General features: G+C 40.8%; 1 protein-coding gene across 4 annotated transcripts in view; it reads right to left on the minus strand.

Annotated features, from left to right (window-relative positions):
• Positions 1-985: 985 nt before the first annotated feature.
• The window catches only part of SPMIP4 (sperm microtubule inner protein 4), a 45,690-nt gene continuing 32,410 nt past the window's right edge, over positions 986-14,265 (minus strand). Inside the window, exons 8-11 of one of the 4 annotated variants that reach the window (XM_071094942.1) lie at positions 6,557-6,731; positions 6,159-6,250; positions 3,672-3,698; positions 986-2,234 (exon numbers count right to left, since the gene is read on the minus strand). In XM_071094942.1, coding sequence (XP_070951043.1) covers positions 1,413-2,234; positions 3,672-3,698; positions 6,159-6,250; positions 6,557-6,731 — 1,116 coding nt within the window. In that variant the 3' untranslated portion in view covers positions 986-1,412. The remainder of the gene's footprint in view (positions 2,235-3,671; positions 3,699-6,158; positions 6,251-6,556; positions 6,732-14,265) is intronic. The other 3 variants (XM_011731204.3, XM_011731205.3, XM_011731206.3) reach the window with 3 other exon arrangements.

The raw sequence follows: 14,265 nt of genomic DNA on the forward strand, positions 1-14,265 counted from the left end.
GTAGGCAGAGTGAACACCGTATTTAGAATGTAATTTCTAACTAATTTCCATGCAACCCAGGGAAACTGGGTACAAAGGTATGAACATTACACAAAACTCAAGGAGTGCAATCAAAACCTCAAATTTTTATACTGGAGAGTTACATCTTCCAAAGTTTATTATTTGGAATTCCAGTCCAGTGATCTACTCTCTGATAAAAAGTGTGTACACTATCTTTATCTCCCTCACATCAGACACTCCCAATTGCATTACATATTAAAGGCTGTAGAGAACCCAGTGACCAAGTCATGCAACTGACATTGTTGATAAGATTTCCCCAGTGTTATTTCACCACATAAACCTTTACTTCCTGTGGCACTTAATGTAACTAGTGCTGTACAGAATGCAGTTGGAACAAAATTCTCCAACTTTAGAATAGTTTTAAGGAGATTATAACCAAATGACATGTTGATTGTAAAATTAAAATAAATATTCACAAAATACTTAAAGAAATTCCTCTTGAACTTCCATGATAGACTATGTTTAAAATCTACCTCTTGGCACATTAAATGAATTGACTTGCATATGGGCGTTAGCAAAACTCTTAGAGAACACACTCCAGAAATTAAGATTTGGTGCTCTGTAATAACTGATATCAAGCCTTCCTTTCTTGCTATAATTACAACTCACCAGCTGCTAATTAAAGCCATTGCTAGATCTTCAGTAAAATAATTTTATCTGCATAAAAGAAATAGTTATGTTTCTTAGTCAGAAGGTTAAGAGTAAGGAAACAATTCAATTTGTAATGCGTACATGCGGAGAGTTTTGGGTTTCATTTTTTTCGCTGACTTATTTTCTTTACATGTTTACATAAAGGAACAGAGTCCACATACTTTTAAGACAATGTAGTTTGTAGAGCTGTCCATCCCTCAATTAACTGGGTGTTTGAGTTTTGTCTTTTCTATCTAACGCTACTATGTACAAAAATTTACATAAAGGGACAGTGTTCTCATATTTATTTTATTAAGATATTATAATTTGTATAGTCATTAATTAATTATTGATCATTTGAGTTATTTCCAGCTTTTCAGTTTTTTTCTGGTGAAACGATGTAAACTTTGTTGTACACATTGCTTTTTGCGATTTTGGAAAATTTCCTTAGAGTAGAATCTGAAGATGAGAGGTTAAAGACTATACATTTTTCTAGTTCTAATATTTTACTGCCAAATTGTTAAACTTTTCAAGAAGTCAGAACATCACCTTTTCTGGGTTCCTCCAACCAGATACTAACTTAAATTCCTGAAAGCATAAACCTCATTAACAAGGTCCTTGTGGCTTCATCTAGAAAACAAAATCCAGCAATATGAAGGAAATTCTGTTCTATTTTTTAGCTTCTTGCAAGAGGCTGGGTTTTGAAGGGAAGAATGAGTATCTCAGTTATAGAAATAATAGGAATTATGGCCATAGAATTGGTGCTTCATCCCTGAATGCTCATTATCCCTGAGGTCTTTATGGTCTTCTAGAATTGATTTATGGAAACGCTTTTGTGCACCAGTTTTTGAAAAAGAGTTCTTAAGCTCCAGCAGGTTGGTCTGAGGCTTGGTCACTCCAGCTCTAGGAATCCAACCAAGAATAGGTCTTGTTTCTTCATTGTTTTCCATGTTCAAAACCAACTCGTCTTCTGGCTTACTTAAAAAATGTTCTAAAGTGAAAGCTTCCGTGTCTTGTTTATTTTGTAAAACACTAGGTTTACTAAGGCTAACAGGGTTTGGATACATATTATACTGATCACGCAGGGGAGATTTAAGATTTTCGTAGTGAATCCAGTGGTTTGGTTTACAGTAAGGTGTGGGTTGGGTTTTCAGTGACTGCTGTCTCCAGTATAAATCTTCTGTCTTTTTAGTATCTGTGATTTTTGGAAATGGCTTTATGTCATAAATGCTAGTCAGATCTTTTGTTGGGTAACAAGATGGGAGTTCATACGTAGATAGCAAGCTCTGTTCTTCTATAATCTTCTCTTCGATATCCTGGTTTTTATGGGTCACACCTGCTGGTGTGTTATCACTAAGTGCCATCATTTCTTTAGAACTGGGTACAAAGGTATGAAAATTACACAAAACTCTAGGAGTACAGTCTGGACAGGAACGTGGTCTTTCCTGGACTATAGCCTCCAGAGAACGACGGTTCTGAATTAATCGGGCAATTCGTCCTTCCAATGGTCTGGGAGGTTTGAAGACAGGATGGAATTTTTCTTGCTGTAGTTGTGGGATAAAAAGGAGAAAAAAATTAATCAGGGATATTGCCATAAATAGTAGGTCAAAAGTCATACCCATTTTCACTGTCTGAGTACACATGAGATGGGTGTAGGAGTGTACATTGCAACGCTCTTTGATATTAATTTAAAGACATTGAAATTTGGGTCCAAATACATTTTCCTCCTTTAATGGTTTTAGTGAATATGAAAGGGGCATGTGTTTTATTTGGACATACAGAACTCTTTCTGTGTGGGTATTCTGCTTTTAAACTTCAAAGATATAAAGGAATCACTGGAATAAAACTTCTGTCCATCACTAACAGATGGCATTAGCAGTATGTGCAGTTATTTAATCTTAGCTAAAGTCTCCTTTATTAGGCCTTAGCAAGTGCCCTTAAACCTTGGCTGAATCAGAATCATCTTCAGAGCTGGCATGAAATGAAATTCCTAAGCTCCTAAGACCCTCCAAGATTGTGGGTGAGAAGGTCTGTAGTGGGTCACAGGAAGCTGAATTTTCAACAAGCATTTCAGCTGACGGTGAGGCTGGAGATGTGCTATGTTTTGAGAAACACTGGTCTGAGGTGTCATGTCTGTGCTTCTTTTTAAGTTGTTTTATAAATATTATGAACTCAATTATGTCTGGTAACTGCGAAAGTAGTGAGTGTATTTAAAGGGCTATTAATGGATACACGCTGGGTGGTGGGAAGAGGATGCAGCTGACTGGGAAGGGGTATGAGGAGGAAACTTTCTGGAATGATAGTATTCTGTATCTTGATGGGGTTTGGGTTACAAAGGTGTATTTGTTAAAACTCAGTGAATGTACACTTAAGATTTGTGCAATTGAACTTTATTTCACCTTAAGAGAAAAAACAACTGCAAACAAATATTGAACTCTGGTTGATAATATACATGCTGAATGTTTAGGAGTGAAGTATACTAATGTCTGCAATTTAATCTAAAATGCATAAAATATTTTAATTATTTCTGGATGATGGATGGTTAGAGGGATGGAAAGATGGATAGATTATGTGATAAAACAAGCATAGTAAAAATGTTAGTGGTAGAATCTAGGTGGTGAGTATATGGGTGTTAATTATAAAATTATTTTAACTTTTCTGTATGTTCAAACATTTTATAATAATATGTTAAAGTAAAAAAACTACCAAAGAATGTATGTATAATGATGATGGAATTGACAGCAGAGATAATACAAATGAGACTAGTGAGAAAATAATCACGGTAGCTTGGACTTCAAAAAACGGACTTAGGAACATCCATTTGAAAGCTAGTCTGTTCATAGAGAAATTTCCATATTGATGTAACAAGTTTGTTACAGCCTATAGCTAATCAAGTTTGAGTAAATACTGCGATGAAAAGAAAAAACTTCAACTCTTTGACGTGCTTTGTTAAATTTGTCATAAAAAAGGACAGGACTTACCATATTGTACTTTGACCATATATATTCCTGTATGCAAGAAGCAGTTTTTAGTGCTTTTACTTTATACTACTACAATAAAACATTTCATACACATTTTTATTACCACTAAAACATGTTTTCCCGGTCTATTCTTTATGATTTAATCAGAAACCAGCAAGATTCACTAAAACTTTCTTTTAAACTTCCAATTATCTTAGGTATATTTTATCTTGTTATTCATAAATATTTAAGAGTTGATTTGCTTGCACAATGATTTTGCGTATAATATATTTGGCAAACATTCTGTATATAATGGAATATGTATTTTGTACATACCATACAGGGTCGAATCTCTGGAAATCTGGACAGTTGTTGAACATACCTGACAATATGTGCTCATATAATATTTTCTATCCTTAAAGAATGCTCATTGCAAATTCCACATAAAAATCATTAAAAAACCCTTCAGTGAATGATACAGCACAGTCTATAAACTTTCTCCTGGTGTTATGATTTTATATCAACTTAGGAAATGCTGAAGGTAATGTAAAATAAGTATGTTCAGTTCAGTTTTTATGTTTATTAATTTATTTTGAGACAGAGTCTCACTCTGTTGCCCAGGCTGGAGTGCGGTGGCGCAACCTTGGCTCACAGCAACCTCTGCCTCCCAGATTCAAGCGATTCTCCCGCCTTAGCCTCCTGAGTAGCTGGGACCACAGGCATGCGCCACCACACCCGACAAATTTTTGTATTTTTACTAGAGACAGAGTTCTACCATGTTGGCCAGGCTGGTCTTGAACTCCTGACCTCAGGTGATCCACCTGCCTGGGTCTCCCAAAGCACTGGGATTATAGGCGTGAGCCACGGCACCCAACCCTCAGCTCAGTTTTTTTGTTTTCTTTTTCCCCCGCCCATCATGATCTTGGCTCGCTGCAACCTCCGCCCCCTCCCCTGGTTCAAGCGATTCTCCTGCCTCAGCCTCCGGAGTAGCTGGGATTACAGGTGCCTGCCACCACGCCTGGCTAATTTTTGTATTTTTAGTAGAGACGGGGGTCTCACCATGTTGGCTAGGCTGGTCTCGAACTCCTGACCTCAGGTGATCCACCCACCTCGGCCTCCCAAAGTGCTAGGATTACAGGCATGAGCCACCAAGCCTGACCCAGCTCAGTTTTTAAAGTGTTCAAATTGAAATAATCTTACAGTTGTTTTTCCATGTGTTTTTCACAATTTATATATCTTTAAAATGTTAATTTTGTTTTCAAAATTTGTAGTCGAGAAGAAAATTTAGGTCTCAAATAAAACAACACATATGCAAACTATTAGGTCATTTCATCTCATTTACGTAATTAAACCAATAGATGACACCTTTGCTCATTAAAGGGCTTGATTATTTCTTCCAGGCCATTTTGCATAATCAATTTAAAAGTCTCTATGATATCTGCAGAGAATGTATTGGCTTTTAATTGTAATTCAGCCAGCTCTCAATTATTATGAATAGCAAGAGGAAGCCTTTATTTCTTCAAAAGCATGGTAATGTACAAGATATATAAATATGCAAGGGGCTGGGCGCAGTAGCTCACACCTGTAATCCCAGCACTTTGTGAGGCTGAGGTGGGCGAATCACGAGGTCAGGAGATCGAGACCATCCTGGTCAACATGGTGAAACTCCGTCTCTACCACAAATACAAAAATTAGCTGGGTGTGGTGCTGCGTGCCTGTAATCCCAGCTACTCTGGAGGCTGAGGCACGAGAATTGCTTGAACTCAGGAGGCGGAGGTTGCAGTGAGCTGATATCGTGCCACTGTACTCCAGCCTGGTGACAGAGTGAGACTCTGTCTCAAAAAAGAAAAAAAAAAAAGCAAAGATCTACGGAATTTACTAGGAATCTCATTAAATTATTAAATTCTTTTGTAAACTGCTTCTTTTGTAAGTTATTTCAGCAACAGTAGCACAGTAGAAAATCTGTTTTTTTAAAAAAACAAAAACACTCTGAAGAAGAAAAGAAACCTTTTTTTTTTTTTTTGAGATGAAGTCTCACTCTGTCGTCTAGGGTGGAGTGCAGTGGCGCGATCTCGGCTCACTGCAATCTCTGCCTCCCGGGTTCAAGCAATTCTTCTGCCTCAGCCTCCTGAGTAGCTGAGAGTAGAGGTGAGCGCCACCATGCCTGGTTAATTTTTGTATTTTTAGTAGAGACAGGGTTTCACCATATTGGCCAGGCTGGTCTCGAACTCCTGACCTCGTGATCTGTCCGCCTCAGCCTCCTAAAGTGCTGGGATTACAGGTGTGAGGCACTGTGCCTAGCCCAAGAAAATAAATCTTGCTTGTTTTCCCAAACAGCAGACACAGTATTCAAACCAGTTCCAATCAGCTCAGAATTCACTTCTAAAATGAATAAAAATTTCCATTTGCTAACTTGGTTGCTAAAACCCGTGACACAAAAAGTGGCAAACCAAGAAAGAGCCCAGCACTCTCCCCCCAAATAACTGAGAGTTGACTGTAATTACTTACAGGCTCTGGGTCAAATCCTATCTGTCCTGTTAACTCTGCTACCACCTTTTCATGGTAATCATCCAGTTCAAGGGGGTCCATGGGCCCCAGACCTTAATGGAAACATCGTCTTATTATTTTGTTAGGGTAAACGAAGAACGGCAGTTATATCACCCTTTATAGGAAAACTTACCCATTCCCTTTGTAATATAATTAGAACCAATAAAATGAAAACCAACCCTACCTCCCAGCTACCCATGAAGAGAAATTTACCACCCACCTTAATTCCTATTACTTAGGATTTAAATACTTAGATTGAGAAAAATGCAAAAATATGAGAAGTTGAAAGCTTGTCATAGCATTTGTTAAATACTCCAATTTTGTTCTAATTTTTACTTGTTATGAAAGTGAACTCATACCTGTAAAATCATGAGTGTACGAAGTGAGCCAGTGGGACCTCTCAAGATTTCTTTGTATGTTGGCTTCTTTGGCAGAGCAAATAGGGTCCAATGAATTTAAAGAAGTGTTAGGAGCGAATGTTTTAGGAGGTTTTGGGTAGAATACTGGCTTATTTTTCTCAATACCTCTAGGAAACTAAAATATGAACATAAAGATTACTGCTGTTAATGTCATCTAGTAGAATAAGAGCTGATTCATCATCTCAGCAGGAAAGAGGCAAAGGAAATTCCAGGCTGAAGTCAGATACTGTTTTTTTTTGGTCATTAATTACTAGTTAATTACTAATTGCTATAATTGGAACCATATATAGAGTTAAACACAATATTCTATCAAATAAATGGTAAGGTCTTTTCTAAAAGTCTTTTGCCTTAGCAGGGACTTTGATAATGTGTATTGGAGAAATGTCCCTGAATACTCTACCTCCAATGAAATTTTATTAGCAATACAAAGGGCTCTGAGGTGCTCGTTTGGCCAAGTTTAGCTAACATTGTATGCCTTCTACTTTTCCTTCCCTGCCTGAAATGAAACCATTTGATGTCTTTTATGAATTTCCAATGAAGTTTACATCACTCAAATTCAAATGAAATTTTCATTCTTCAGACGTAACTATAGAGTTTTACTTTATATTTTCAAAAAAGCTATGCATGTAAACATGAGTGAATAAGTGAGTTTCACTGCAGTCTTTTTGGTTACTTAGAAATTCACCTTTTCTCTGTATCTCTCTTATGATACTTAATATTTACTGAGCACCTATATGTGCACAGTAGGGGTTAGAAACAAGCGTGGATCCGAAACAAATCTTGCCATCCAGGAACGCTAGTAGCGGAGATAAAGCATGAAACACAAATGACAAAAAGATTTAAAAAAGTAATTCTTTGTTGTAAAATAAATAAATTTATGGACCGGGCGCGGTGGCTCATGCCTGTAATCCCAGCACTTTGGGAGGCCGAGGTGGGAAGATCATGAGGTCAGGAGATCAAGACCATCCTGGCGAACACGGTGAAACTCTGTCTCTACTAAAAATACAAAAAAATTACCCGGCGTGGTGGCGGGTGCCTGTAGTCCCAGCTTCTAGGGAGGCTGAGGCAGGAGAATGGTGTGAACTCGGGAGGCAGCAGAGCTTGCAGTGAGCAGAGATCGCACCACTGCACTCCAGCCTGGGCAACAGAGCGAGACTCCGTCTCAAAAAAAAAAAAAAAAAAAGAAAGAAATTTATATAGTACTTTTTTTTTTTTTTTTTTTCAGAGACAGGGTCTCACTCTGCCACCCAGGCGGGAGTGCAGTGGTACAATTATAGTTCACTGAAACCTCCAACCCTTGGGCTCAAGTGATCCTCTGGCTTCAGCCTCCTGAACAGCCTGGAATACAGGCCTGTACGACCACTCCTGGCTTTTTCTTTAAAAAATACTTTTTGTAGAGACAGGGTCTCATCATGTTGCCCAGCCTGGTCTCAGACTCCTGACCTCAAGTGATCCTCTTACTTCAGCCTATCAAGCATTAGGATTATAGACCATGCTCGACCATGAGACACAATTATTTGAAAGTTCAAAGAAGGCAGAGATTGATTCCACCTGAATGGGGAAGTGGAGCTGGGAAACAGGGAGGGAGGGTGGAGATGAGAGGCCATGTCATGTTATACGCAGAAACTGGGCCTTGAATGACGCACAGAGATGTGGAGGCCAAAGGAACAGCAGGAGCAGAGGTATGGATAGTGGTGGCAAGTGTGGAACTAGCATTTCCTGAACATTAGGCTGCTGGGTGCCCTTACAGCCAGGCCCACCCTTAACACCTGAGGGCCTGGGATGAAAGTACAAATGGGCCAGGCCCAGTGGCTCACGCCTGTAATCCCAGCACTTTGGGAGGCCGAAGCAGGCAGATCACGAGTCAGGAGATCGAGACCATACTGGTGAACACAGTGAAACCCCGTTTCTACTAAAAATACAAAAAAAAAAAAAAAAAAAATTAGCTGGGAGTGGTGGCGGGCGCCTGTAGTTCCAGCTACTCGGGAGGCTGAGGCAGGAGAATGGCATGAACCCGGGAGGCGGAGCTTGCAGTGAGCCGAGATCGCGCCACTGCACTCCAGCCTGGGTGACAGAGCAAGACTCCATCTCAAAAAAAAAAGAAAATAGAAGTCCGTATTCCATTTGTCTAAATAGTTTAATTTATAAATCAAGTAAATAAATGTTACATAAAATATGTTCCTTTCCAGGTTTAAAATTGGACTTCTTGGACTACTTCGAGTTCTGCACTGGGACAGGGTGGTTCAGGAAAAGCCAGCCGCTGGTCCCTGGCCTCAGCACCCTGACTGCTTTCTTCTTTACCCGCTCCATTTATCCCCCACCCCACTTCTAGCAAACAGGCATGCAGTCATATTTTGGTCACTCCTTTGGCCATGAGGTATAAGACAGCTTGGCAGCACTGCTAACCCGTGGGTGGATGGAGTTGAGGAATAGACCCCAAGAAGGGCCTAGGATTGGGTTCAAAGCCATTTGGTCAGGGAATTCTGTGGTTCAAGATCATGGTCAGGGGAGGGAGACAGGGGAGCATGGGCTCCAGATGAACATACCTGCTTGCTCCACAGAAAGGGCCACAGCCAGTAGAAGGCCAGAACTGGCCCTCTAAAGTGTGGGGCCTTCTAAAGTTCCTGGGCCTAAGGGTTATGCTGGTCATAGCAACCCTTTGAGATTGAAGTGATTCCATTTTACATATAGAGTACTCATGGGAAAAGGCACTGCTACCCCTGTAAACCTTTAACAAATGTGTGTCTTACTTATTCAGGGATAAAGAAAGCCCCCTTTGATCCCCTTATCTTTTTCATTATTTGCAGAGCCAGCTTACTTGGAAATAAGAAGGACTGTTTTTTGTTTTTGTTTTTTTTGAGATGGAGTCTTGCTCTTGTCCCCCAGGCTGGAGTGCAGTGGTGCGATCTTGGCTCACTACAACCTCTGCTTCCCGGGTTCATGTGATTCTCCTGCCTCAGCCTCTCAAGTAGCCAGGATTATAGGTGCCCACCACCATACCTGGCTAATTTTTGTACTTTTAGTAGAGATGGGGTTTCACCATGGTTGGCCAGGCTGGTCTTGAACTCCTGATCTCAGGTGATTTGCCTGTCTTGGCCTCCCAAAATGCTGGGATGACAGGCGTGAGCCACTATGCCCAGCCAAGAAGGACTTTTAAAAAAATATTGTGCTGCGGGGCTGGATTAATCTCGTGTCTTACACTGGTTGAACTAACAACAGAGACCTACTGAAACACATTCAAGGGTGTGGGAAAGGAAATAAGCAATGTGAAATTTTACTGTAGCCTGTGATGTCTTGAGAAGGGACTAAAGAGGCAGGAAACATTTGAGAGGGGAACTGATCAGTTTTCAGTATGTTAAGGGGATGTTACTCTGAGAGGATAATGAGAGAGGGGTGGTGGAAACCATTCACTCCAAAGGTATTCATTGGCTCAATATACTAAACTCAGGGTAGAGTTTGTATCTGATATGGAAGATAAGCCCACAGCAGAAAGGAATTACAGTTCCTGAGATGTTAGTTTCTAGGCAGACACTCCAGTCTACAAAGAAGTGACATTAGTTGTTTTGAATTTGGAATATATTCTCAGAGGGATAGTACTATATAAATTGTGGTTACATTCCCAGCATAGCTCATATAATATATGTAACTCATAACCTATTTATTAAACACTTACTGAATACCTATTGCATGCAAAACCATGTACAAGGTTTTGAGAGTTCTGTGCTAGGCACCAAAACTCCATAAATTATCACTAAAATAACATGGTTGTAATATATTAAATGAAACAAAAAAAGCAAATATAGTTTTTTTGTTTGTTTTATTTTAGTCTTGAATGATGGGACTTAACCAGGTTAAATAGGGGAGGTTAAAAGGTTTACTGTGGAGACCACATTGCCATTTGCAGAGGCCTTAGCATTTGAGAATACTGGTTCTTTATTAGATATTTTAATTAATTCTATTGTATTAGCACCATTTTTACACTAACAGGTTATGATAAGGCACTTTGTTCATTTACATCTGGAATGAAAAGAGAGAGAGAGAGAGACGGAGAGAGGGAGCAAATAAGAGACTGGCAGAGAGAATTATTTTTGGCATCTAGTCAGGGCTTAGGAAAGACAGAGGGCTGAAGGGAGAAGAGGACACCTGGTTGGATAACAGTGCTGCCTGAGATGGAATGGCGGGAACACTGGCGGTGTGAGACGGTAGATGAGGAGAGAGACAGACCGTTTGTTTCCCATTCTGGGCCCCTTGTATGTCAATGGGCCTGAACAGGTGGGAGGGGGCACAGGGTGCTGGTGGCCACGGAGAGGTGCACTGTGGGCGTCCAGTTATTTGATAAGATGACTCCTTTCTAAAGGAGGTCCCCGCATGATCACCAAATTCATTCTGGCCACTTAAGGATGAGTGTGGAGTATGGGTGGTGTGTTGGAGAGAGAACTGTCCCTGGAATGAGGAAAGTATCTCTAGGATGGGGATGGGCAGTTTAGATTGGAAAGGTGGCAGGTGGATCAAGAAGAAAAACTGCTCCCCTTTGAAGGGGTGATATTGGTGAGCTCTCTCTCAAAGGGAAGCCAAGGGTCTGTCCAAATATTTAGGTTTGCAGAAAACTGGGTTGTAATGAACATTGTGTTATTCTCAGCGAGGCTTTGAAAATGGTTTTCTTAAAAACATTTCAAAAAGTCCAAGGTAAGGAGGCGTATGGCACTTGACCTTTGTGATTATATCTCATCTTATCAAAAAAATTATTACAAGGTAGATTTCATCCTAGAGACTATTCTCATATCCTAAAAGCTAAGGCTAGACATTTAAGCTCTTGAGAAATCGGACAAAAGTCTTCAGCCACTTGAGTAAGCAATGACACAAACAGTCCAGAAGAGTCAAGTATTAAAACCTATGTATGGGCCGCGCACAGTGGCTCACACCTGTAATCCCAGGACTTTGGGAGGCCGTGGAGGGAGGATCACTTGAGGTCAGGAGTTTGAAACCAAACTGGACAACACGGTGAACCCCTATCTCTACTAAAAATAGAAAAATTAGCTGGGCATAGTGGGGCACACCTGTGGGCTCAGCAACTCCGGAGACTGAGGCAGGAGAATCGCTTGAACCCAGAAGGTGGAGGCTGCAGTGAGCTGAGATCATGCCACTGCACTTCAGCGTGGGTGACAGAGCAAGACTCCATCTCAAAACAAAAATAAAACCTATTTATGTTTGCCAATTGGAAAAGGAAAAGGAATGTTGACTGGTTCGGTAATGGACGGAAATGGTCAGTGAGAAGAGATCTCAGCAGGAAGAGAAGGGTAGCAGAAGAGGCCCTGAATAGAGTGATAAGTGCAATGACCACTAATGACTCTGGAAAACTGGGCCAGTCCAAAGAGGCAAAGCTAGGGCAGCTCTGGGGTCTGGGTGGGAAAGGGGCGCCTGATCTCAGTAGCTGCTGAAGGCAGAGCTGCTGCATCCACATGCAATGTGAAAGGAGGAGGGAAAAACGACATTTAACACACTCTGTTAACATGAAGCCCCGGGAATTAATTTTTAAAAGGTTAACTTTCTTATGTGGAATATTCTCCTTTCCAAGGTTACCCATTTCTTTATGTTGCTAGGTCAACAAAATACTATAACCATTGAAATAATAATAATAATAGCAGCTAATATTTATTATGAGCTTACGATGTACAAATATTGTGCTGGGTGCTTTTCTGTGTATTTCATTCTCAGGACGGCACTATCAGGTAGATTTTATTATTATTCCTGCTTTATCTATGAGGAAACCAGGTATTGAAGGATTAAGTATGTTACCCAGGTCACAGAACTCATAAGTGTTGGAGCAGTATGTTATACATATTTTCTTATTGGCTTGGATGGGAAGTACTAACATATGGTTCCTGGAGTTTTCTGTTTTGCAGCTGGGTGACACATTTTTGGACCTGTGTATCAGGTTGGTAGTGTCCCTTCTCCTTCCCTGGGTACAGTAGAAGGAGAGGGAAGACTATTATCCCAGAAATGCAAGTTACAAGTCCTTCAAAAACAAGGCATTCTTGCTATGAGTTCCATTCTCAGAGAAGGATTTAATTGGTGTGGGATGCAGCCTGCACCCCTGGCGATTCTAATGTGCAGCCAAGGTTGAGGACCACTGCTCTGGCAATAGGAAAGGTAAATACTATAAAAAAATATCCTCCTGAGCCTGGTGTGGTGGTGCACAGCTGCAGTCCTAGATACTTAGGAGGCTGAAGCAGGAGAATGCATGAGGCCAGAAGTTTGAGAATATGGTGTGCCATGATCGCACCTGTGAACAGCCACTGCACTCCAGCCTGGTGTTAAATAATTAATAGACCTGAGAAAGGCAGCATGAGACAGAATCTGTCTCTCTTTCTCTCTCTCTCTCTCTTTTTTTTTTTTTTTTGAGACAGAGTCTTACTCTCACCCAGGCTGGAACGCAGTAGTGCCATCTTGGTTCATGGCAGCCTCTGCCTCCCGAGTTCATGCGATTCTCCTGCCTCGGCCTCCTGAGTAGCTGAGATTACAGGCATGCCCCACCACGCCCAGCTAATTTTTGTATTTTTAGTAGAGACGGGGTTTCGCCATGTTGGTCAGGCTGGTCTCGAACCCCTGACCTCAAGTGATCCACCCGCCTTGGCCTCCCAAAATGCCTCCCAAAGGGATTACAGACATGAGCCACTGCGTCTGGCTATCTCTTTTTCTTTTGTTTCTCATTTTTATTTATATATTTTAGAATTTAAAGCATTTAATTAAACAAAAACCAACTCATAAACTGGGCAGTTGCCAAACCAAAATAGGTTCAGAGACTCTGCCACTGCCAGGTGGTGGAAGAAGGTTTATGGACAGAAAAAGGAAAGTGACCTATAGAAAACGGAAGTGAGACACAGAAACAGCTAAAGCTAGGTGATCGGCACAATAGTAGGTTACAGTCTGTTTATGCATCCAGTTAGGTTACAGTTCATTCTGTATGGAAAAATCTTTAGGCCAAACTTAAAAGACATGAGGAGGCAGCTGTAGGCTATACTCAACAATTCCTCCTTTCTGGTTATGGGGCAACATAATGAGACCTCGTCTCTTAAAAAAAAAATCCTTTAATGGGAATAGAGCATTGTAGATACAGAACGCTGTAGATTACCTCCCCCAATTACATGATGAAAGGCAGAAAAAATAGGAAGGACAAGTATAGGGTATTATCCTAGAGATTAGAGAAAAAAAAAGGTGAGTCATGAGTTACTCCCATGAAGCTCAGTATCTATTTTATTTTTACTTCTTTGTCCAGGGAAACGCAACACTTGGTTAGAGTTAGGGATGAGCCAGAAGAAAATCTGAAAGGTCGAAAATTAAGAGCAGTTAATAAAGATTAAGAAAGTGGGATTAATCATCAGAAATAAGAAATAAATAATCGGCCGGGCGTGGTTCAAGCCTGTAATCCCAGCACTTTGGGAGGCCGAGACGGGTGGATCATGAGGTCAGGAGATCGAGACCATCCTGGCTAACATGGTGAAACCCCATCTCTACTAAAAAATACAAAAAAAACTAGCCGGGCGAGGTGGCGGGCGCCTGTAGTCCCAGCTACTCGGGAGGCTGAGGCAGGAGAATGGCGTGGACCCGGGAGGCGGAGCTTGCAGTGAGCTGAGATCCGGCCACTGCAC

Source organism: Macaca nemestrina, chromosome 4, assembly GCF_043159975.1.
Source record: "Macaca nemestrina isolate mMacNem1 chromosome 4, mMacNem.hap1, whole genome shotgun sequence".
Classification (NCBI taxonomy): Eukaryota; Metazoa; Chordata; class Mammalia; order Primates; family Cercopithecidae; genus Macaca; species Macaca nemestrina.